Source organism: Bos indicus x Bos taurus, chromosome 28 (assembly GCF_003369695.1).
Source record: "Bos indicus x Bos taurus breed Angus x Brahman F1 hybrid chromosome 28, Bos_hybrid_MaternalHap_v2.0, whole genome shotgun sequence".
NCBI lineage: Eukaryota > Metazoa > Chordata > Mammalia > Artiodactyla > Bovidae > Bos > Bos indicus x Bos taurus.
Window position 1 is genome coordinate 1468623 of NC_040103.1, and position 25407 is coordinate 1494029.

The window sequence follows — 25407 nt, forward strand, 5'->3', positions numbered from 1 at the left end:
TCCAAGGAGTAAGCATCTTTTAATTTCATGGCTGCAATCACCACCTGCAGTGATTTTGAAGCCCCCAAAAATAAAGTCAGCCACTCTTTCCAATGTTTCCCCATCTATTTGCCATGAAGTGATGGGACCGGATGCCATGATATTAGTTTTCTAAATGCTGAACTTTAAGCCAACTTTTTCACTCTCCACTTTCACTTTCATTAAGAGGCTTTTTAGTTCCTCTTCACTTTCTGCCATAAGGGTGGTGTCATCTGCATATCTGAGGTTATTGATATTTCTCCCAGCAGTCTTGATTCCAGCTTGTGCTTCTTCCAGCCCAGTATTTCTCATGATGTACTCTGCATAGAAGTTAAATAAGCAGGGTGACAACAGACAGCCTTGACGAACTCCTTTTCCTATTTGGAACCAGTCTGTTGTTCCATGTCCAGTTCTAACTGCTGCTCCCTGACCTACATACAGGTTTCTTAAGAGGCAGGTCAGGTGGTCGGTATTCTCATCTCTTTCAGAATTTTCCACAGTTTATTGTGATCCACACAGTCAAAGGCTTTGACATAGTCATTAAAGCAGAAATAGATATTTTTCTGGAACTCTCTTGCCTTTTTGATGATCCAGTGGATGTTGGCAATTTGATTTCTGGTTCCTCTGCCTTTTCTAAAATCAGCTTGAACATCTGGAAGTTCACAGTTCACGTATTGCTGAACTGTGCATGGGTTGTGCTTATCACCACACACGTTTGCTCTCCCCTCCCCCCAACAGAGTGCCTCTTGTAGTAGGAAAGGAAAAGGAAACTCAGGAGAGTTGGGGTTCAGAGCAGTGCGTGAATTGGATGAGAGCAAAGGCAGCTGGAATGGTAATGCCCTTGTTTGCCTGAAGCATGACTCTGTGCTTCCACTCTCACTGGCTCTCTCTCCCAGCCCAGGGAGCAGCTTGCATGTGTGGGAGCTGTGCATGTGTGATACCGGGGGCGGCAGAGAGAGCAGCCACTCCAGCCCCAACCCCCTGCCTTGTCTGTCAGCTCCAACTTTACCAAACAAAGTGGGTGGGGTGAGCAGGGGAAATGCAGAAGGACAGAAAGTGGTGACTCCCCTCCTCAATTCTGTTCCACTGGCCCTCTCCTCTTCTCCAGGGCCACTAGCCTAACTTAAAGCTGATGGAGTCTCACAGCAGGACACTACTCATTCCTTCTACCTTAGTTCATCATGTAAGAAAACTCAGTTCCATTCTTGGTAATGAATTTTATTGGCTGAATATACTTCTTATTTCATCTAAAAGAAGTTAATCATTCAAACTGAAACGAATGGTACTGCTGAAAGCTGTCCTCAACCAGGCAATCCCATCCTCACAATGAGGGAGGGAGGAAAAACCCTTTCTATCTGAACTTCTCTGGTTGGTGGGGGTCCGAATGCTCAGTGTGGGTGGGCAGAGCGGCCAGTAAGGGCTTTAGTCAGCTTTGAAAATCCCAGGTGCCAATAAGCACACAGGGCGTCTGTGGCTAGAAGCGCACCCCTTCCTCCACAGTGGACTGAAACCTTCGGTTACTTCACTGGGAGACAGAGCCTGGGAATCCTGGTGAAGGGAAGGACACACAGACTCTGCCCCCAGAGAGCAGGTGATGCACCGGTGGGCAGAGCACAGGCACTCCCAGTTCTGCACCTCCATCTTGTAAGTTCCCAGCATCCTGCCCAAGGACACGCTGTCCCAGAGACGCAGAAACAGTTCTATGGCCATAACTTACCCCATCCATCAAAAGCAGGTTTTCATCTACTGCCTATAGTTTTAACAAATCATACACAACAGTCTTAGAACATTTTTGTGTTAAACTATCTATAGCCTAAGTTCAAGCAAAAAGTTTAGTGCTGGAAGGGATTCCTGCTCCAGCCCTCACTCTGACATGGAGGCCTCTGGCCCTGCTCGTGCAGATCCAGTTACAAAGATCATCGTGAAAGGAAGCACTTCTCAATATTTGTAATAAAAACAAAATAGAACTGTGTTTAACCAAAATTTTGCTTCTCTATTTTTTGGGAGGGGACTCCAAAATCACTGCAGATGGTGACTGCAGCCATGAAATTAAAAGACGCTTGCTCCTTGGAAGAAAAGCTATGACCAACCCAGAGAGCATATTAAAAAGCAGAGACATTACTTTACCAACAAAGGTCCATCTAGTCAAGACTATGGTGTTTCCAGTAGTCAGGTATGGATGTGAGAGTTGGACTATAAAGAAAGCTGAGTGCTGAAGAATTGATGCTTTTGAACTGTGGTGTTTAGAAGACTCTTGAGAGTCCCTTGGACTGCAAGGAGATCCAACCAGGCCATCCTAAAGGAGATCAGACCTGGGTGTTCATTGGAAGGACTGATGCTGAAGCTGAAACTCCGATACTTTGGCCATCTGATGCGAAGAGCTGACTCATTGGAAAAGACCCTGATGCTGGGAAAGATTGAGGGCAGGAGGAGAAGGGGATGACAGAGGATGAGATGGTTGGATGGCATCACTGACTCTATGGACATGAGTGTGGGCAAGCTCTGGGAGTTGGTGATGGACAGGGAAGCCTGGCAGGCTGCAGTCCACGGGGCTGCAAAGAGTAGGACATGACTGACTGAACTGAACTGAACTTACTTCTCTATCCATTAGTCCCACTCCTGCACTTGAAAGCAGCAGAACTGTTACCTTTTCCCTGCCGTAACTCGGCCCCCATAATGCGACCTGACTCGCTGCCTGAGCTGACGTCACAGGGAGTCCCACCACTGGAGTCCCAGTGGTGCCACAGGCCTGCGAGCTCCCACTGTCCAGAACAGGATATGATGGACTCTGCCTGGGTCAGGTCTGTACCAGGGCCTCTCTGTGGTTATTACATTTTAAAAGAGTTGTTTAAAAAAAAAAAAAAAAAGATGACTATGTGACAGAGACCACATGTAGCCTACAAACCTAAATCATCTACTCTCTGGCCTTTTATAGAAAAGCTTGTCAGCCCTGGGTCTACACACAATCTCCTCCAGCTGCACGTCTACTCTGACTCAGTCTCTGCCTCCCAGGACAAGTCATCCTGCCATCCAGTATCTGTCTTACTTTCAAGGATCTTGAATTGTAAAACATCTATTCTCAGATGAGAAAAAGCAGCTGTGGCTGAATACTGCCCAGTGGGACATCCAGTGTGAGCCTGGAAACACCTCTGGGGTGGAAAGTGAAGGGAATTGGGGAATTGTCACATACAAAAGAGATCTGAGAAAACAAAAATGTTCATTTAACAAACTCTAAGGACAAAAGCCTTTAAAAAATTAAAAAATAACACTGTGATAGGAAATGTTTGGAGAGTTTTTTGGAGCAGAGACGTTTTGCAATGAAGAGTAACAAAAACGCACCTGAGAGGAGAACGCCCTTTTCTCCGACCACAGTGCTGAATCCTTGAGGGAAATTTTGGATGAAAGCAGCTGCATTGGCTACAGCGGCTGCCTGCTCTATCTGCTCAGCGGTCACTGAGGCGGGGTTGTCTGCACCATAAGCAATGTTCTCCGCAATTGAGCAAGAAAACAAAATTGGCTCCTACACATTGGAAAGAAAACATACTTATTGAAAATTTCAAAAGGCCAGTAATACAGTGGAGCTTAGTACAATATTTACATCTAAGAACTTTTCCCAGAGAAAATATACTGGGTATTTTTGGGAGGTTCTATTTTCTCATTCTCCATCAATTTACCCCACAGTGTCCAAAAAATTCACGTTAGCATGAGCAGGACTGACTTTACCATCTGAAGATCACCACTGCAGGATCCTGCCCTCACCCTGCATGTAGCAGATGCTCTGTAAATGCAAGTCCCCTTTCCCAAGGAAGACCTCGACCCCGTCTGCGTTCTCCAGCTGCCTGCCCTCCAAGGACGAAGGGAGAATCCATCTCTTTCTGTCACTTCTTGAAACACAAAGCAGATGGGAAAGTGGCATTTGCAGAGAATTGTTCTGTGGAATTGTCCTAAGAAGCTAACAAACTCCCAGCTTCTTCCTCTATCCTTAATGAGGATGGCACCGCTGTTACCCTAGCACTCCCGAGCCAAGCCCATCACTGTCCCCAACCCGTCCCCAGAGGAGTGGGCTGAGGGGAGGTTCACTGGAGGGAGAAGCCCAGGAGTCGGGGAAGGCTTGGGTTTGTCTGTTGTGCACAAAACTTGGTAATAGAAATATAAATAGCTTGTCAAAATCCCCCTGCACTAAGTGGTCTTATGAAAAACAGCTTCATCAAAGAGACCATATTAATGTTCTTGAAATCCTCTACCTCTTTGCAAGGGGACCTGGCTCTTAGCATAGTTTTTGCTTGCTTATCTCTGAAACCCTTCAGGCAAAACAGTAGACCAGCTACTAATGAAAATGAGAACTGAGAAAGAGTCAAAAGAAGCTAAAAAGCTGTATCTTTTTCTCCCCAATCTTCTAGACTACCTGTATTACAAGTAATGACAGTCTCTACCTTTGGAAAAAATAATGCTTCAGGTGGTTAAAATGTTTAAGGTCTTCAGGAAACAGCACTACAAACATAAACAACCTGCCCAAAGAGGTTAGTTTACTACCTCTGAAAAACATCCATTCCTTTTCTTTCGAAAGGTTCAAGACCAAGAGAAAAGCAAATGACAAAAGCAATTTTAAAAGAAAGTGTAATAAAAATGGACCCTTCTCCTCTTACCTGACTCACTGTCCCAATCTTGGATCTCAGCCAGACTGGGTTTAGCTGACGGATGTCATGGCCATCAAGGCTGATTGTTCCTTGCAGGGAAGAAGGGAAAGAGGTCAGTGGGTGCCATGGGGCCAGTGACTGATACACACACAGATAGGATCTGGCAGAAAAACTCCAGACTCAGTTTTTTAAAGATTAGATACTCAAAATCTCCAAACAGAATCTAAAACCAGTGGGTTTCAGTGACTTTCAGAGCTGGAAGGGACTTTTCTGGATCATCTGCATCTACTCTCTCCCTGCGATGGGTGGATGACCAGCCCACCTAGCTCATCCGCCAGCTTGCCTTCCCTCCTGTGTCAGTGCAGATGTAGAAGAGTCTGCTATCTGACTGACACGATGGCAGTGTTTCACCATCAGATGTAATTCGTTGACCCAAGCTGACAGAATTTCCTTTACACCTTGAGGGAACGAAATCATGCCTCTTGATTACGATGAGTGACCAACACAAGAAATCCGATTCTTTCTCAGTTAGGTATATGGAATTATACAAGCCAAAAATAAATTTTCACACACCTACAAAAAACCCAAGGTATTGACTTAGAAAGCCTAAGCGCTCTGTACAGGCTCCACAAGGCAGGAATATAACTGCAGATCCTTTTCTCCCTGATCTGTCCACTGTGATGAAGAAACCAGAGACTCAATGTTTTGCATCCCTCTCGCTAGGATTTTCCTAAGCTCAGAATTTTATAGCAAGTAGAAGGTAAGTCCAGGCAGTGATTCCAGAGGCAGACAGTGTAGTGATATCCACTAACACACTTGGTGGTTTTGCACATCAGATCATTATCTGGCACACAACCAGCTCTCACGGTGTTCTAACCAAAAAGACTATAAGACCTGCTCTTTAAATTCATGATTTTAGGGAATTCCCTGGTGGTCTAGCAGTTAGGACTGCAATCTCTCACTGCTGAGGGCCCAGGTTCAATCCCTTGTCGGGGAACTAAAATCCCACAAATCACATGACCAAAAATAAATAAACCGATTTTTTATTTTACCAATGGTTTTTTTCTGTGGACAAACAACGTTTCCTTAATCCAAAAATAAACCAACACACACAGAATATCTTCTCTAAACTCTGATATAAAGAAGGATATCAACTACGTGTGGTGAGGGATGTTAACTTGGCACACTAACATCACACTAATGATTGTGTGATCATTTCACAATATATACATCATTTCACAATATTTACACATAGTGAATCATTATGCTGTACACCTGAAACTAATGTCAATGTTAGTTAATGTTAAATGTCAATTATATCTGTTTTTTAAAAGATATAAGTAAGTAACAGAATGTGTTCTTTGCTCTAAAAGATGCTATAATGCAGTTAAAAATAAACACCAAAGTGAGAAAATATCTACTACTTCAAGACAGCATCAGTGGAGCAGCACAGGAGTGACTCACTGACAGCCACGTGCCCTGTCTGCATGCCGGCCCCGGGTGGGAGGGATGGTGGGCTTCAAGGAGACCCGGGCGCCTGCACAAGCTTGGACGGCGCAGGCAGCACGTTCTCCACATGCTGCCGTCAGAGTCCCACAGAGGCACCTTTCTGATCCCCGCTCCAGGAGCAGAAGACACAGCACAGGAGACGAGGACGTGGACACAAAGGACAACATGCCTGACAGGCCTTCTGGGTGAGCTCACAGCCCGAAAAGTGACACCGCTGTCTAAGGGACTTCCTTCCTGGGAACAGACCCTCTGGCACTCAGAACTCACACAATGCATGGCCTCTGCACACTCAGACCCTCTCCCAAGGCTCAGGAGTAGAAGGGCTCGAGAGAGGCCCCTGTCCCACAACACGCTGAACCACTCACCAGAAGCAGGGTCGTACAATCTCAGCAGGAGGGAAATCACTGTGGATTTGCCAGCACCACTTGGGCCAACCAGTGCTGTGACAGATCCTGATGGGATAGAAAGGCTGAAATCCTGGAATATGGGCACCTCTGGACGAGCTGGATAGGCGAAATGCACGTTCTTGAACTCCAAAGCACCCTGGAAGCTTTTCTCATTCAAAACAGCTCCCTCTGAAAGGTAAGACGGGACACAAATCACTCAGCGCCAAGCACATGTGCACAGCTGAGCCCAGGGCCCCACCGACCTGACCACGGCCTCGGCCCAGCACAGCGAGCTCTGGAGTCTGGGCACTTCGCAGGCCAGTCAGGAGGAAGCTGAGTCCCGTGCTCCCGAGCCTGCTCTGTACCAGCAACACAGCACACTGGCCACTATGCTAGAGCCTCGCAGCCCTCAGAGGCCCAAGTCCACATCCCAGTCCTACTGATACAAGCAGCAGCTGATGAAGCTTCCAGCCAAGAGCTGCCAGCTGAATCCAATGGCCTTCTCCCTGTGGGCTGCCTCTGCAGGCCCCTCATCCAGGGTTTATCTCACCTTCTCTAAAGACTTGTTTTAAGAGGATGATGAACAGGAAGGCGCTGCACAACAGCCCCAGAGCTTGAGGGGGTCAGAGGTCAGTTCTATCCGGGGGTGACCCTGCTCTCGACTGGGAGAAGTGGCTCCATCTCTCCCAGTTGGCCTCATTCCTACCGGTCTATCACAGTGGAGTACACTGGCATTCACTACTGCCCTGGGGCCAATGAGTAGCCGACAGTGATCGCTGCTTCTTCCACTGAGCCTGACTGCTCGGCCCAGGCCACAGCTGCCCCAAGCACGGGCTTCCAGTGAAGCAGCTCATGAAGGAGATGGTTCGAAGCCAATTAGCATCAGCGTCCTCCACCCAATCCCCAAAGCCAAGCAACTCAGAGGCTTTTCTATGCATGAACCCTCTTCCTTTTCTCCCTGCCCCCAAATGTCAAAATCACTAAGGAAGACAATTCTGGTGGCTTGGCCAGGCCCTTCCTGTCTGCACTCCTGAGCGGCACACACTTCCTCCTGCTGTGTGTGGTAACACGTCACCTGCAGGGAGGGAAACAGTGGGGGCACATTGTGTGGTCAGGTCCCCACCTCCAGGGACACCCTGGGGCCCCCAGCAGCACCCAATAGGAATCTGTCCTCACTGCCCACCCTCCGATGGCCCCATCCGTCCCTGTCATGGTAAAGATGGTGTCTAGTTCATGCTCATCCTTCCCAGGTAGGGCAGGAAGCTGGTCTCACTGTCCTAAATCACACATGTTTAATCCCAGCAAAGAAAAGCAAACGCAGTTCAGACCCACCATTGAAAGGAAGCTCAGGTTCTCTCTCGAGGAGCTCCCAGAGGCGGCTTCCGGCACCCAGTCCCTTCATTAGCTCTGAGTAGAAGGAGCTGAGACCTGAGGATGAGAAGCAAGGGCACACATCCATCATCGGCCAATAAATGGCCCCCTGCTACCCCAATCCCTCTGGGCACAGTGGCAATAGCCTGCCTTTAACTCAAAATCTGTCACTTTCAGGAGAAGGCAGCGGCGACCCCTCCAGTACTCTTCCTGGAAACTCCCATGGACGGAGGAGCCTGGTAGGCTACAGTCCATGGGTCCGTCAGAATTCCCTCTGTCTCATACCCTTGTTTTCCTTCAGCTTCTCCTCCTCCAATTTCATTATCTCTCATAAGGCTTTGGTCTGATCAGGGGATTTACAAATATATATAGTCATACTAGTTAACCACTGAATTAAAATCACAATGTTACAGAAAAGACTGCTTCGTCAAAAGCATAGCAATAAAAATAAAATATAATGCTTATCTCATATTAAAAAGGAATACAAGGTACCCCAACATTCATTTAAAAGACACGTCCACAAAATCAACCCATCTTTCAGACTCAACAAATACAACATTTACTAGGCTAGAAACTGAAAAGAAATCTGGCAATTTTAGATACACTAACAACCTCTGCTTAAAAGTCATCTTTGAACTATGATTTAAACCCCCCCCCCCCCCAGTTCACTGGTCCATGTCAACTGCCAGAACATATACTTTGTAACACTTTCCCTCCGTAAGGGTGCTGAAAAAATGCAATTCAAATATCCTAGGGTATATTGATATTTGTGTAAGATAGAGTGGACTAAAACCTTCAGGTTAAATTAAGGATGCATCGGGCAGAAACAGAGCCACATAAATATAGTCAATGACCCTTCAATAGTTGAGCAAACGCGATTCAATGGAGAAAGGGTAGACTTTTCTACAAACGGTGCTGCAACAACTAGACTTCCGTGTGCAAAAAACAGATCAGGACACAGGCCTTACATCTTTCACAAATTAACTCAAAATGATCTAAACACAAAATGCAAAACCATAAAGCTCCTCGAAGACAGCATAAGAGAAAAACCTACATGACCTTGGGTTCAGAGATGACTTTTTAAGTATATTAAAAGCACACTCCATCAAAGAATATGTTGTTAAGTTAAAGCTCATTAAAATGGAAAACTTCTAAGAAAGATCAAGTCAAATGTGGCAGAAAGCACAAGACTGGGGGCCAGGAGGAAAGCTGACGATGGCTAAGTGTGAAACGGGCACAGAAAGCTCACAGAGAGGGCAGGTGGTGGCCAGCAGATCTGTTCGGAGTGGGGAACATGACCACACGGTATGCAACCCTGAGCCCGTCAGACCCAACCCCAGGGATGCAAAGAAAGAAGCAAGACTATCATCGCTCCAGCATCCTGAACTGGGCTTGTCTCGCAAGTCACTCAGCACCAGAAACATCTTGGATCAGATTTTTCTTCAAGACCAGCCAGAAGAAGGAAAATGTTATTTTAAATAGATCTCTGGAACTCTCAGTCCAGAAAATATCCTTACTTGCCTGCGGATGTCTAAGGAAAAGCCTCTCCTTTAACCAGGAGAAAACTCTGGAACCCTGAAAACAAAAAGTTGAGGTGACCCTGCGGGATACCTGAGCTCCTTTAACCAGACTTGAGGCTGTTGATCTAACCTTTCCATCTTGGTTTTCAAAGAAAGGAAGGAAAACAAAAAGCAGGAAATCATTTGCTCCAGGTTGGCTGGGGCTTTGCAGACTCCACACAGTTCTGCCTCCAAGGAGCTTGCTTCCCTTCACTCAGGGGTGGACAAGGAAAGCAGGGCTCTGAGAGACTCTTTACAAAAGCAAGCAACTGTGTCTCGTGGACTTTATCACTTCTATTTTGGATTGTTCACTAGTTTTGAACATGCTTGGCTTCTCCCCGCCAGCAACCTGCCCATCATAAAAGCATCACCATCAGAGGATGAGGTTCCTGCACATACCATCCTTCCTCCCCAGCATCCATGCTACAATGAAAGGGAACAGGTTGCCCTGCATGCTGGCTGGGAACAGATCCACTGAGACCCTGTGCTCTGTGAGCTCGTGGGGGCAGGGGGCCTGCAAAAATCTAACACCTCTCAACCCAGGGAGGATCACACTCGTCTTTATTCTGTCCTTCCAAGTCAGGTTGGAGTAACATTCTAGGAAATGATTTTGCAGTTAGTTAACTGATGAGTGGTGGAATAATGGGAAAGTTAAGTTTTCATTTCGGAAACTATAACCTGATTTTTCATTAATTCCCCAAGCCTATTTAAATTATATACCTCCGACGCTTACTCCAACCCAGAAAGCATACATGAGGAAGGAGGAGAGTTCGCCCACTGTCATGTGGGCACTGCCCATCAGCAGCCCTCCTTTGTACAGGACAGAAAGCACGATCAGGTTCCCAGAGAGCCCAGTCTGTTAAGGGAAGAAAACACAGAAGTCAGGTGAGAACCAAAGACCCCAAATGCAAAAAGCATTCACACTGTGCAGGATTTCCTTTATGCATTTAACCATCAGGCAAGATTTTCCCAAAATACATTTTAATCTGAATTTTAAAATCCTTTCTTTTTTTTCGGCTGTACTGCACAGCATATGGGATTTTAGTTCTCTGACCAGGGATCAAATCTCTGCCTCCTGCAATGGAAGCATGGAATTTTAACTGCTGAAAAGTCAGGTTAAGTCCTTCAAAAATATTTTTGAAATATCATAATATTGAAGGAAATAATCTCATAAACATGGAAACCTAGATACTAAGCTACCCATCAGACTCCTATTTTACTCAATCTAATCAATTTGCAAAGGAAAAAAAATGATATTAAGGATGCCTCCCCTAAGTGGAAGAAACTGACGTATTCTACCATGGTGGGCTGGGCAGGCTGCACTGAGAAGCCAGATAAGATACCGGACTTATCTGCTCTGATGTGCATTATGTACATAGTGTGTAAGTGTGCCTCCTCAGGGCTTCCTGTCTGTTCAGTTACGGCCATCACTGAATCACCTCTACCATCTTTCCACTTTGAAAGTATCGTGACTCTGCCATCATGGTGATTTTCTAGCTCGGTGTCCTACGTGAGTTCCTTGTGATCAATGTGGTCAACTTTCTTATAACCCTTTCTGGAACACACTGAGATTATTTTGGCTAATCCTCAGTGGGTTTAAAACTGCCTACACCAGAATGACCTGGGGCTAAAGGACAGATCGTCAGCCCCATTCTAAGAGTTTTGTGGAGCTGGGGATCTGCGTGTCTAACCAGGTTCCAAGTGAAGCTGATGTGCCCGGTCTGGACCATACTCTGAATCAGGGCCTGATCCACAGTTTTGATCTCACCACCTTTCCTTTAATTACATTTACTTGTTTTCCCCCTCCTTCACCAAAATATTTTTAAGAATGGTAATTCTTAGTTCTGAGAGAGAAGGGAAGTATTTTCTATGTATGGCAAGAGCCATACATAGAATAAATAAAATCATCCAATACAAATCTCTCCTGATCACGTCTACACTTTTCATTCTTTCCAAAATAATCAACTTACTGCTCCAAAGAAGCCAGCCCGAGCAAATGCCTCTTTCCTTGCTAATTGCATCACATGGTCCACTTTGCTGGTGTATTTCTCTATTTCAGTCATTTCTTTCCCAAAAGCTCGAACAGTTCTTATGTTTCCAATACGTTCCTCAGCTAGCTGGGAGAATAATACAAACATTTCAGGGGAAGCAAAATTAAAATGTGGTTTTCATGTTTAAGATACTATCAACAGAAAACTGCTTGTCATATGCAACTAAGTGAAAAACAGACTACAAAGCAGAGTATGTGAAGAATCCTGCTTTTGGAAACAAATATGTATCCATACATACACACATCATATATATAGGTAGATAGAAAAATAAGTGAGAAGGTTGGCAGATAAATATATTTTTATGCAGTGAGAAAGATAAGATAAAAAAGATAGACTCCAAAATGTTAATAACATCCATTCGGAGCTAGGATTATGCATTTTTTCTCCTTATATTTCTCAAAATTTTATTTTCATAAATATGCATGGTTTTTATAATGAAAATACAATGATTATTTTTAATTTTTAAAAAAGACAAAACTGGACAGCATCACAAGGACAGCACTACAAAGTTCCATTTATTGTTAATAAAGGATAGAGTATCATCCAGAACAACTATTTTCAGAATATGATTAGCCTTTTCATCCTACAAAAAACAGAGACATAAGTTCATATGATGCAGTTAAGTGGGATCAGTGCTGAGGTGTGGGTAGAAATTGAGTCTAGAACGCAGAGTACTTTGGGTTCCAGGATCTGCAGGGCTAACACGAGGAAAAGGACGTACGTTTTGGAAAGGTTAAACACATTCTTTAGGGTCTGCCCACTGATAACCTGGCTCTGAGTTCATCCAAGTGGAGACCACAACCAGGGAGGGGCCTTTACCTGAGTGGCTTGTGCCAGGGAGTCCTGAGTGACTTTGGTTAGTTTCCGTAGGTATCGGCCATAAAGCACAGCAATGATGGATACTGGAGGCACCACACTCAAAACAAAAGTGGCCAGTTTAGGGGAGACAAAAAACTGTCAAAAAACCCAAAACATACGTGTTACAAAGAGTAGCAAGATACTCTCACTGCCCACTGTAAACATGTGTATGTTTAAATTAACAGGTAGGCCTAAAGGTGCTGTTTGGTAGAACTTTTCAGACATTCTCGGTCTTCACAAAGCCCCACGAATATTCAGCCGCCATGCGGGAGTAACATGATAGACAGCCTCTGAGGCTGTGAAGGCCCTTTGCCCTGCAATGCTGTACCACCACCGGCGCAACGCTGGGCCAGTGCTATGCAAATCAGACCACACTACTCAACAGAGCAGTGGGGACGGAGGAAGGAGACCCCTTCTGCTCCATGCTGGCCAGACCACACCAGGAGTTCTGTATTCAAGTCTGCATCAGGGCTTCTGAACAACCAGAGCAATGTCTCCCTGAGATGACTCAGATGGCAGCAAGACCAAAAATCCCCACATCACGTGACAAAGTTGAAGGAGGACTTGCAGAGGTGTGACAACCAAGTTAGAGCTGTTTCCACAGCTCACAGGACTGGAATCTCAGGCAAATGGATCTGGACTCAACAAAAGGAGTCTCCTAACAACTGGAGTTGCCCAAAGAGTAAGGAACACAATAGGGTTTTCCTATAGCCAAGCCTGCAATTAGGTGGTTATATTTTAAATGGTATTAGCATCATTATTCATTATAAAATAGTATCATCAGTGGAAGACTCTCTTAAAATGCTGGGGAAAGCTGCAGACTGAAATGTAAAGTGAAGGATGGATCAAGCAATCATTCACTTGTTTACTCATTCAACAACTGAGCACCTAAGGTCTACAGGCAGCAGACACTGTCCTAGGCACCTGGAGGTAACTGACTCACGGGGAGTTCCGTCTAAGGCAAGAGGGAGGTGGGAGTCAGGGAGAAAACAGGGGAGACAGAGAGAGAGAGAGCCCGGAGTGCCCCGTGGTCTTGAGGCTCTGAGGCAGCAATGAGCTCAGTACCTTGACCTCTGGGGACGGGCCACCCTGAACAGACAAGCAGGCACTGGGGTGTCAGTGGCCTGCAGGACACAGGTGGAGCAGTGAGGCAATCGAGTAGGTCTGAACACAACACAGCCCAGGCAAGCTGTCTGCACGACAGGGCAGGAACACCCCTTGCTGTCCCTGAGCCTGGGGATGGTCTCAGGACCCTCCCTCCCTGTGCTCCAGTTCCATGCTTAGAGATAACCTTCTGAAGGATGAGGCAGGTGCTGTCACGGAAAGGAGTGCTGCAGAATCAGGAACACACATCTCAATGGTGGGAGGAAGACCCCACATGTAAACTACTAAACTGACAGTATGGTACAGACATCATTAGGTTCTTGGAAGCAGGCTTACCATAGTTGGGTCCAGGGACCCATGAGAAAGAATGGATATGTCAGTCCCTCCAGAGCTAAAGGCCAGATCCCAGGGCATGCATCCTCACGAGGCCCTGCTATAAGCTGAGCATCTGCTGCTGCTGCTGCTGCTAAGTCGCTTCAGTCGTGTCCGACTCTGTGCGACCCCATAGATGGCAGCCCACCAGGCTCCCCCATCCCTGGGATTCTCCAGACAAGAACACTGGAGTGGGTTGCCATTTCCTTCTCCAATGCATGAAAGTGAAAAGTGAAAGTGAAGTCGCTCAGTCGTGTCCGACTCCTAGCAACCCCATGGACTGCAGCCTACCAGGCTCCTCCATCCATGAGATTTGCCAGCCAAGAGTACTCGAGTGGGCTGCCGTTGCCTTCTCCAGCTGAGCATCTGTGTCCCCCCAGAACTCACAGGCCTTACACCCCCACGGGGCTGGATGTGGATGGAGCCTCTAAGGAAGGAATTAAGGTAAAATGCGGTTATACGGGTGAGGGCCCTGATCCTGTCTTTTTAAGAGAGTAGCCGGCTCTCTCCACACAAGCACAGGCGAAAGGCCACGTGAACAGAGCTCGCAGTGAGAGGGTGGCTGCACGCAAGCCAAGGGAAGCGGCCTCAGAACGAACCTCCTTTCTCAGCACCTCGACCTTGGACTCCCAGAGTCCAGAGCTGCGGGAAATACACTTCTGCCGTTTGAGTCCCCACTCGTGGTACTGTTATGCAGCTCAAGGTACTGAGACAGGCCCCCTCTGACGCCCTGTCCTTCAACTGCTACTCTTCCTGAGCCCCAGACTATTAATATCTGGAAACGGTGCTTTATTTAGTACAGGAGGGCCTTCTCCCAGAGCTTTGCTTCTCTCTTGGCTGAGTGTACACAAGATTTCAAAGCTGTCTTCCATTCTGTATGGTAGACCTTACAGGCTCACTCTGGCAACACAGCCTTCTGCTCCAGACTGAATGCTCTCTGGGACACTGGTCAGAAACTTCAGCTTTTCCACCTATGAGGAAAAATCAGCCACAGTCTTCATTCTAGGGTCTAGAACTGCACCAAGATGACAGCATTGATGGCTACTGGTCACCTGAGAGGTGGTCAGTGTGCTAGGGAACTACACTTTAAATTTTAACTTTAACTAAAACTAAATTTTAAAACCTGATATTCCATTTCTATTCAGTTACCAATAAAGTTTTAAGTATGTCTGGAGATTTTGGTGTGTGCTTTTCAACCACAAATTTTACAAAATCTAAATACTGATTATTTCCAGTGAAAGCTTCCAGACTTAGATGTTCTGTAAGTATAAAATATACAGTATATTTTAGAATCCTAATATGAAAAGTGTCTCTGCTTTTCAATATAGAGACATTTTTCATATTAGGATTCAACAAAGGTCCGTCTAGTCAAGGCTATGGTTTTTCCAGTGGTCATGTATGGATGTGAAAGTTGGACTGTGAAGAAAGCTGAGCACCGAAGAGTTGATGCTTTTGAACTGTGGTGTTGGAGAAGACTCTTGAGTGTCCCTTGGACTGCAAGGAGATCCAACCAGTCCATTCTGAAGGAGATCAACCCTGGGATTTCTTTGGAAGGAATGATGCTAAAGCTGAAACTCCAGTACTTTGGCCACCTCATGCAAAGAGTTGACTCATTGGAAAAGACTCTGACGCTGGGAGGGATTGGGGGCAGGAGGAGAAGGGGACGACAGAGGATGAGATGGCTGGATGGCATCACTGACTCGATGGACGTGAGTCTGAGTGAACTCCGGGAGTTGGTGATGGACAGGGAGGCCTGGCGTGCTGTGACTCATGGGGTTGCAAAGAGTCAGACATGACTGAGAGACTGAACTGAACTGAATATGAAAAATATTTGATTAATAATTTTTATATTAAATACATGTTGAATTGATAATACTTTGTTTATATTGAGTTAAGTAAAATTATTATCAAAATTAATCTCATTTCACCTTTCTTTCTGTTTTATTAAAAAACTGTTTTGGCTACTCCACACAGCTTGCAGGATTGAACCTAGGCCCTCAGCAGTGAAAGGGTGAAGTCTTAACCACTAGACTGCTATTGAATTTCCTCTTTTTCCTTTTGGAAATGTGGCTAGTGGAGAAAGATCAACAACTTCAGATATGCAGATGATACCACTTTAATGGCAGAAAGCGAGGAATTAAAAGACCCTCTTGATGAGGGTGAAAGAAGAGAGTGAAAAAGCAGGCTTAAAACTCTATATTAAAAAAAACCTAAGATCATGACATCCAGTCCCATCATTTCATGGCCAATAAAAGGGGGAAAGGTGGAAGCAGTGCCATATTTCCTCTTCTTAGGCTCTAAAATCACTGAGGATGGTGACTGCAGCCATGAAATTAGAAGACAATTGCTTCTTGGGAGGAAAGTTATGACAAACCTAGACAGTATATTAAAAAGCATAGATATCACTTTATATATAAAGGTCCATATAGTCAAGGGTATGTATGGTCTTCCCAGTAGTCATATATGGATGTGAAAGTTGGACCGTAAAGAAGGTAGAACACTGAAGAACTGATGCTTTCGAACTGTGGTGCTGGAGAAGACTCTTGAGAGTCCTGTGGACTGCAAGGAGATCCAACCAGTCAATCCTAAAGGAAATCAACTCTGAGTATTCATTGGAAGGACTGATGCTGAAGCTGATGCTGCAATACTTTGGCCACCTGATGTGAATACTGTGGCCAACTCACTGGAAAAGACCCTGGTGCTGGGAAAGATTGAAGGCAGGAGGGAAGGAGGGTGACAGAGGATGAGATGGTTGGATGGCATCACTGATTCAATGGATATGAACTTGGGCAAACTCCGGGAGATGGTGAGGGACAGGGAGGCCTGGTGTACTGCAGTCCATGTACAAAGAGTCAGACACTGCTTGGCGACTGAACAACAATAACTAGAAAATTTAAGTTGCACACGTGGCCCCACTACGTTTGTCCTGGCCACAGGAGAAGGTGTGTCTTCAGACACCTGGTATGAATGGAGGCAAGCAGATGTGAGGGGCTCCAGTCCGCAGCTAAGGAGAAACAGATGTGATGGGTGGAGAGGGTAAATGATTGCAGAGCTGCCTGTCTGTGCAGAGGGAGCCCATCCTGCTCCTGACAGGAGGAGGACAGGGACAACCCTCAGGTCCTGTAGAGATGACTGACAGTAGTAGTTTCCTGCCTTTGAGGACAGATGGCTGGACAGACTGACAGACTAGTGCTCCTCCTCGGTCCAGCACTCGGCACCCAGGGCTCTTCCTACCTGGGCTCATTCCCACCCTCACACGTTCTTAGAACCCAGGCAACAGGGCTTTTGTAAAAGCCACAGTCTGTTCTCCAGATAAGAAGTGAAGGTTCAGGTGCCAACAAGTCAATGGCCCCGGGTCCCCAAGGCCTCGGCACAGTACTAAGCACAGCTCACCGGAGTGCGGCTCACCCTGCCAGGGTGCTCGGACGGGACACAGCAGCTGAGGGACGTACCATCATGCCGATGCCAACAGAGGCCTGCGCTCCAGCCCTGAGGCCATCTGAGAGGTTCTCCGTCACTGAGCGCCCCAGGAGGGCTGCGTCTGCGGACAGACGGTTGATCAGTTCTCCTGTGCGTGTCTTGTCAAAGAAAGCCACCTCCTGCTTCAGCACTGAGGAGAAGAGAGAAGCCCTCAACCTATTCACGATGCGCTGACCTGCAAGGCAAAAGAAGCTGCATCAGTGGGGGCTCAGCTGCATACCTGCAGCTGCCCAAGTACTGGCCTGGTGGGAGACCAGACACAGCCACGCGCATGCGCTGCTGGCCAGCGCAGAGCTCCCCGTAGTGACCACGGGCCATGCGGCCAATGACAGAGCACAGTGATCAACAGTGGAGTCTACACTTTTATCACACTAACTTCTCACAGCCTAATGCTGCTTCTCTTTCACAATCCTTTCCTGGATTGAACTTTCAAATGTCAAGATCTGGTTAATTATCTACAGTTTATCAGCTAAACGGCCAGCCATCGACGTGGAGTCGGGTGTCCCAGGCTCTGTCACCATGGTGGTGTCACTGCCTATCAACTAACAGGCCTCACAGCAACACTGAGCAGCATCACCCAACACCAAGGGCAGGGGCTGCCCCCGAGGGCAGCTCAGCGGGGATGGAGAGAAGGAAGGGACAGAAAGGGTATCCAGGGAACATACAGCGCTACTTAGCAGCATCACCCATCGCCACGTGCAGGGGCTGCCCCGCGCGGGCAGCTCAGCGGCTGCGCACCACCACCCAAACTCCTGGAGGCACACAGGCAACTGAGCTCTAATGCTGGGAGAGGAGGGGTGAGCACAGAGTCCCTTGTCTACCACGATCCCCAACCTGGGGGGCGGGGCCAGAGCACAGGGATCCCACGAGACCCGCCCCACCCAGGCCGCCCAGGAGCAGGGTCCTGGCACCTGACGTCTGCATGAGGTAGACACGGACGGCATTGGCTGCGGCACCACACAGGAACACGCCTCCGAGCGCCAGGCAGAGGCGAGTCAGGCTGGAGCTGCAGTCTGCAGAGGGGTTTGTGTAGATGACGTCAATGATCTTCCCCAGGAAGAAGGGGGCGGACATGGTGATGACACTGGACACCGCCAGAAACCCAACTGCAGCTGGAAAACACAAGCAACTCTCCGGTTCATCGGTGCTTTGCCCAAGGAATAGGGCGCTGAGTTCATCAGCTTCTTTCCCGAATAAACTTTTCAGAGCGTGTGATGCTCAGAGGCTGGGAGTCTCCTCCCTTTAGCTCCTGGACCCCTGACTAAAGAGGAGAGCCAGATCTGGTTCTGGGGCCATATCAGGCAGGGTGTCTGTAGAGGGCACTAATCCTACCCAAGTATCCAGACCAGACGACCTGGCTTCACCCTGGTCTGTTCCTCTCTTCTTCCCCAGCAGTAACTGAGAGCTAACCACAAAAATCCACTCTGGTCTCCCTCCTGCCTCTTGATCTAGGGGTTCCACTCAGATGACATTTTTCCTACATTCATGCTATACGTAGTTATTCCTTGGCATCTAACTGTATCTTAGCTTGAAGATCAAACTATGCAGGTAAAGCTCTTGATTATGTCTAATATTTCACAAGACTGTAGGCTATGGAAAGCAGGTATGGGCATCTACTACATATGTGATACCTTCCTTCTTAATATGACTGCTTTGGGAAATAAAGTACCAGAGTATCACCACGATTATAAAAATAGGCAAGAACACAACTGTTTACACTCCTTAAAAAAAGACAAAAGCACAGAATCCTTTCAGAAAAGAAAATACTGAGAAAATCCAATTAGGAACAGCATGTGTCACAGATAACTACATTCATAATAAGGAATGCAAATTTAACCACAAAGATGTATCATTTTTCATCTACTGGATGGCAAAGCTCAGAGTCTGACAACACCCTGTTAGTGAAGCTGCAAGGAAGCGGCATTTACACTGTTAGTAGCTATGCAGACTGGTACAGTTGCAGTGGAAGGTGATGACATCCTACTGGTCAAAATGTAACTGCACACTCCCTTTTGTCCACCAATTCTATCTCTAATGTGTAAATACACTCCCATATGTGTATGCAAAAAAAAAGGTACACTCAAGGGTGTTCATTAAGGCATTGCTTATACCAACAAAAGATTCAAAATACTCCAAACATTCCTCAGTGAAGAAAAGTTAAGTCAATCATGGAACATGTATTTTATACATATTATGCAGCCATTAAAAACAATGAGGTGACTCTATGGAAAGCAACATGAGGCAATCCACTACGACACACTGTTATCAAGAAAAGCCAAGGACACAAATGTTTGTGGGGCTTTTTTGCTAGTTGGTTCTTAAGTTCAGGTAGGCACAAAACAACCCTAGAAATTCTTATGTCTGCAATGTACACCTGGTACCTCTCCACTGGCATCCAGTTTAAGAAAGTAAATAGAAGCTTTCAAGGAGGATCATGGTTTCAGACCTGCATTGTGACCAAAGACTCTGCCCACCTACTCCTACTTCCTTTGGCCTTATCTCTCACATGTGTTCACCTCAGTAGATCTCTTATACATCTAATTCTGTTCTGACATCTGCTTGTTGGAGGCCCTAAACTGACACACCCAATGACCTTTCAAAAATAAACACACACATCCACATGTTTACGTTTACAGCTGAGCCATGGTCAAAGAACTTCCCAGGCAGCGCTAGTGGTAAAGAATCCGCCTGCCAATGCAGGAGACATAAGAGACGCAGGTTTCGATCCCTGGATCAGACAAATCCCCTGGTAGAGGGCATGGCAACCCACTCCAGTATTCTTGCCTGGAGAATCCCATGGGCAGAAGAGCCTAGTGGGCTACGGTCCACAGGGTTGCAAAGAGTCAGATGTGACTGAAGCGACTTAGCATGCACGCGTGCACAAAACATCTCCAGGGAAGTAACAAACAAGTAACAGATTCCTTCTGTAGAGTGGCACCAGGTGACTGGGGCAGGGTGCATATGTATGCCACTGTGAACCTTCCAAGTTCAGTCCTCCCGGGGCTCCCTCTATATCTCCTGACCCCCCCCCCCACCCCCACTGCTAGCACCATCACTGATCAGTCAATGGCGAAGCCCCTAAGTGGACACAGTGTGGGGGATGGGTGCTCCCAACACCCTGCAAATAGCTTCTCTATGTCTTGCCTAAAGCTAACACTTCGGTGAAAGACTTCACTTTTACAAAACGTTAATACAAAGAGTTAAGAGCAAACTCTGCCAATCGGTAGTTCAGCTGGCAAACAGCCCTAGGAGAAATATGAGCTTGTTAAGTCAGGAATACTGCCCATACTCTCTCCCTCCTGGGGGTCTTCTAACACCTCCCCTCAAAGGAGGCCTGCTTTGCAACCCCATCTATAATACAAACCCTGACACACCTTTCATTCTCTTTCCACCATTTCCCAGCCTTTGGGAAGTTTCACTGATCTACTGTATCTTTCCATTAGGAGAAAAGATTTCTATTTTGTTCACTGTTATATCCTGACTGCCTACAGGGATAGGCATATAGTACAAGCTCAATAAATACTGGCTGGATGAATGAACAAACTGAACTTTGGCAAAGGAGGGAAAGAAAAGCATGTAAAAGTTCAACAACAGCCTAAGGAGAAATATAAGATCTGGTAGGTAGCTCAGAAAGTCCATGTGGAAATGACTCCTTTACAGGAGCCAGGAAACCCTCATGCCTGACTGCATAATATAAACCTGGCCAAGTGCCATTTTATCTTGGTGTAAGACTCAGGATCTTGTTTCAAAACTCTGTGTTCCTGATAGCTGTGCTCAGAGGACTGAAAGCCCAAGGGTCCCGGGAGCATGTGTAGCTCAGGTTCTGCAGGGCACGGCCACAGAAACCAGTGTCCTGGCAACCCAGGAATTAACCCGGAAGGCCTGTTTCATCTGTCATCAGCAGGTAGTCTCTCTAGTCTGTTTCTTCCCTTTGGCAAATACTTCCCTAAGTGTAACGTATATGCAAAGTGCTACCAGGGTTCATCTCTCCCTCCCGCCTCTAGTTTTCAAATTCAGTTATGATTCCAAATAAGAGCCTGCACAGCATGAACACACACTAGTTCTTACATAGTAATGTAATGATTACAAAAAGAAAGGAATTTGGCTGAATTAAAATTTGTTCTAGGGACTTCCTGGTGGTCCAGTGGTTAAGAATCCACCTGCCAATGCAGGTGACATGGTGTTCGGGAAACTAATTCCACATGCAGCAAGGCAACTAAACCCACGGGCCGCAGCTGCTGAAGCCTGGAGTCTGTGCTCCACAAGAAGCCACTGTGATGAGCAGTCCTTGCACCACAATTAGACAGTAGCCCCACGTGCGGAAACTAGAGAAAGCCCACTCGCAGGAACAAAGATCCAGCAAAGCCAAAATAATCAACCTTAAAAAAAATCGTTTCAGGATCTCCCTTTTAAATAAAAAAAAATTATTATTGCCATTTGCCTCTTTCTTCTACAAGTTCAGTTTAGTTCAGTCGCTCAGTCGTGTCCGACTCTTTGCAGTCCCATGGACTGCAGCACGTCAGGCCTCCCTGTACATCACCAACTCCTGGAGTTTACTCAAAACCATGTCCATTAAGTCGGTGATATCATCCAACCATCTCACCCTCGGTCGTCCCCTTCTCCTCCCACCTTCAATCTTTCCCAGCATCAGGGTCTTTTCAAATGAGTCAGTTATTTGCATCAGGTGGCCAAAGTATTGGAGTTTCAGCTTCAGCATCAGTCCTTCTAATGAATATTCAGGACTGATTTCCTTTAGGATGGACTTGTTGGATCTTCTACAAGTTAAATGTATACAAAGTAAAAAAAAAATTCTGCTTTGGGTTAGCTGGATTTCTGTTAAGGTTTTACTAAACAACACCATCTCTGACATTCATGAATCATGTATTTGCACCACAGCTATCGTCTCTGATTCTTCCCCAGACCGGATGAGCCAAATAAACCACAATCCTTCTGGATAGTCTCCATCTTTTCCCATGGTTCATTCAGCATTTGCTTACTCCTCTTCCTTGCTTGACTGTTACTGTCTCTTAAGTATTTTCAAGCATTTTTCTGTTACCCTAAGTCTATCCAGTCATGGCATTCAAAGAATGAGAGCAATCTCCTTGTAAAGAAAGAAGGAAAACCTGAAAGGCAGGCTGCTCGGAGAAGGGCAGTGGCCAGTACCCAGGTCCTGGACCGGCAGGTCTGGGGGCGGCAAAGGTTGTACAGCCTGTCTACGCTAGACACAGGACAGCGCTTTTAAGGACTCATCTGCCCACGGAGCTAGGCAGGTGCAGCAAGCCCCATGTCACTCACGGACTAAGGCACTAACTACCCACCACTATCTGAAGCATTTGCTACGCACTGTCTCCTCCAACAATGCTCTCACCATCCTCATTTTCCAGAGAAAAACTCAAGCATTTAGAGGGAGCTTGCACAAGGTCACCCAGTTCATCTACTGCAGAACCATATTCTGAGACAAAAATCTGTCTTCTTCATCTTCCCACAGCCAAGCTGAGAAAACAGCAAGGACCTCTGCTGGGGAGGGTGAGGCCAGCCAGGGAGCAGAAAGGCTGCCGCTGCCGGATAATGTTGATGTGGGGACTGTGGTGCAGAGAAAAGGTAGGAGGCTCCAGGCTCTCAGAGAACAGGGCCGCTGCAGCAAGGCAGGCCTAACAGGGCCTCAGGCTGGGTAGCGAGACAGTATTTTATTTTATTTTTATTTTTAAACTTTACAATATTGTGTTAGTTTTGCCAAATATCGAAATGAATCCGCCACAGGTATACATGTGTTCCTGAGACAGTATTTTAAATGACTCATTCCGGCTGTAGAGTGAAATGAAAGGACCTGAGGCTGCCCTGCTCCAGGCAAGAGGGGAACTAAGGTGAAGTGGGGAGGAGGGGCAGCGGGGATAGGATGGTGACAATGAATGCAAACATTCTGAAGAGCTAGACTCCACAGGACCTGAGATTTGGGGAGACGTGGGGAGTTCTGAAGTTGGGACTGACAGGATGAGTGCCCTAGCTGTCATCTAGCTGTCTGACCTCGACTGAGTCATTCAAACTCTCTGCACCTCAGTTTATTCATCTAGAAGGTGGCAATAAAAATAACCTTTCCCTCAAGGAAGTGTGAGAAATGACACACAGACATGATGTCTCCAGCCCAGTGTCAGTATCCAGTCAACGATGAAGTGAAGTGAAGTGAAGTTGCTCAGTCATGTCCGACTCTTTGCAACCCCATGGACTGTAGCCTACCAGGCTCCTCGGTCCATGGAATTTTCCAGGCAAGAATACTGGAGTGGGTTGCCATTTCCTTCTCCAGGGGATCTTCCCGACCCAGGGATCGAACCCAGGTCTTCCGCATTGCAGGCAGACGCTTTACCATCTGAGCCACCAGGGAAGCTAAGTCAATGATAAGTATCCACTATTATCTATCAACATACTAGGCTTCCTAGCTTGCGCTAGTGGTAAAGAATCCACCTGCCACTGGGAGATCCCTGGGTTGGAAGATCCCCTGGCAAAGGAAATGGCAACCCACTGCAATATTCTTGCCTGGAAAATCCCATGGACAGAGGAGCCTGGTGGGCTACAGTCCATAGGGTCGCAAAGAGTCAGACACGACTGAGCACACACACACAGTATCTATATTACAGCTGGCACCGCAAGTAGTCAGGACTGACCGGTGCCCCTGCCAGCTGTGTCCCACTCTCTGAGAGGAGGGACAGAGGAGGAAAGGAGTTTTCAGTGTCCACAGAGAACACAGGAGTAGAGGGCCCGGGCAGGTGAGAGGCTGAAGTGAAGGAGCCTGGCAAGTAGCTAAGCTGGACAAGGCAAGAGGTAGAAGGGCCGACAGGCAGCAGGAAGTGGGGCGCTGAGGAAGCCTCTGAGGCTGTGGAGTGACCTGGAGACAAAGGTCTGGGCAAGGCCAGAGTGCAAGTGACAGACCTGGCATCTGTGCTGCAGTAACCACAATGGGGCTGCCCATGGCTGGCACTTCTGTCCAGCACACATGCCATGCGAGCTGCCCATAGAACTTAAAATCTTCTAGGTGCCACATTAAAAAGAAACAGGTAATATTAATTTAATAACATATTTTATTTGATCCAATATATCCAAAGTATTAGTCATCAATGAACATTAAAACGTGAAGAAAATTCACATTTTTTCCCCATACTAAGTCCCTTCAATATCTGGTATTTCACTCTTGAATCAATTCCGACTAGCACGTTTCACAGCACAGCTACAGGATGTTCAGGTTTTCTCTGAAACGTGGTTATTTCCGAAGCAAATACACTTGCAGGCTTTCTGGAACAATTTTGTTTCTGAGGTTCAGCCTCACTGCACCACCAGCACTATCCCTGTGAGAACTGTTCACTCCCGATCTGGGCTGCAGGATGAGCCATCCTAAGCGTGCCTCGCCCTCTCCTTGCTTACCACCTCCACTGGTTTCCTCTGTGTCTTCATACTGGTCACTTAATGGTCTAGCTCTGTAATATTCAACTATGAATGTAGCAAAAGCTCCTGGTGGGCATCAGGTTCTAAGAACTGTCCTCATCTCAAACCACACAAGTCCTTATCCATGTTTCAGTGAACAGCTTGGGGGTGGAGGGCTGGACATGCAACTTCCACATTTGACCAGTGACCCACCTGGGATATTGATATTCCCTGATAGCTCAGTTGGTAAAGAATCTGCCTGCAATGCAGGAGACCTGGGTCAGGAAGATCTACTGGCGAAGGGATAGGCTACCCACTCCAGTATTCTTGGGCTTCCCTTGTGGCTCAGCTGGTAAAGAATCTGCCTGCAATCCAGGAGACCTGGGTTCAATCTCTGGGTTGGGAAGATCCCTTGGAGAAGGGAAAGGCTACCCACTCCAGTATTCTGGCCTAAAGAACTCCATGGACAGTCCATGGGGTCACAAAGAGTCAGACACAACTGAGTGACTTTCACTTTCTTTCTTTCCACCTGGGAATTATGAGCAAGACAATCTCCATGGTGCCCACTGCACCAAGACTCTCCATCATTGTCATCCCACTACCCCTTCAGGCCCTGGGCTCACTCCTAGCTCCCAACTCCATGCACGGT

General features: G+C 46.8%; 1 protein-coding gene across 2 annotated transcripts in view; it reads right to left on the reverse strand.

The window, feature by feature from the left end:
• ABCB10 (ATP binding cassette subfamily B member 10) overlaps nucleotides 1-25407 on the reverse strand; it is a 34346-nt gene that overhangs the window by 5605 nt on the left and 3334 nt on the right. For both annotated transcript variants that reach the window (XM_027530397.1, XM_027530398.1), the window contains exons 2-10: nucleotides 18257-18457; nucleotides 17318-17520; nucleotides 12351-12485; nucleotides 11451-11597; nucleotides 10201-10336; nucleotides 7883-7978; nucleotides 6530-6739; nucleotides 4665-4744; nucleotides 3358-3538 (exon numbers count right to left, since the gene is read on the reverse strand). In XM_027530397.1, coding sequence (XP_027386198.1) covers nucleotides 3358-3538; nucleotides 4665-4744; nucleotides 6530-6739; nucleotides 7883-7978; nucleotides 10201-10336; nucleotides 11451-11597; nucleotides 12351-12485; nucleotides 17318-17520; nucleotides 18257-18457 — 1389 coding nt within the window. The remainder of the gene's footprint in view (nucleotides 1-3357; nucleotides 3539-4664; nucleotides 4745-6529; nucleotides 6740-7882; nucleotides 7979-10200; nucleotides 10337-11450; nucleotides 11598-12350; nucleotides 12486-17317; nucleotides 17521-18256; nucleotides 18458-25407) is intronic.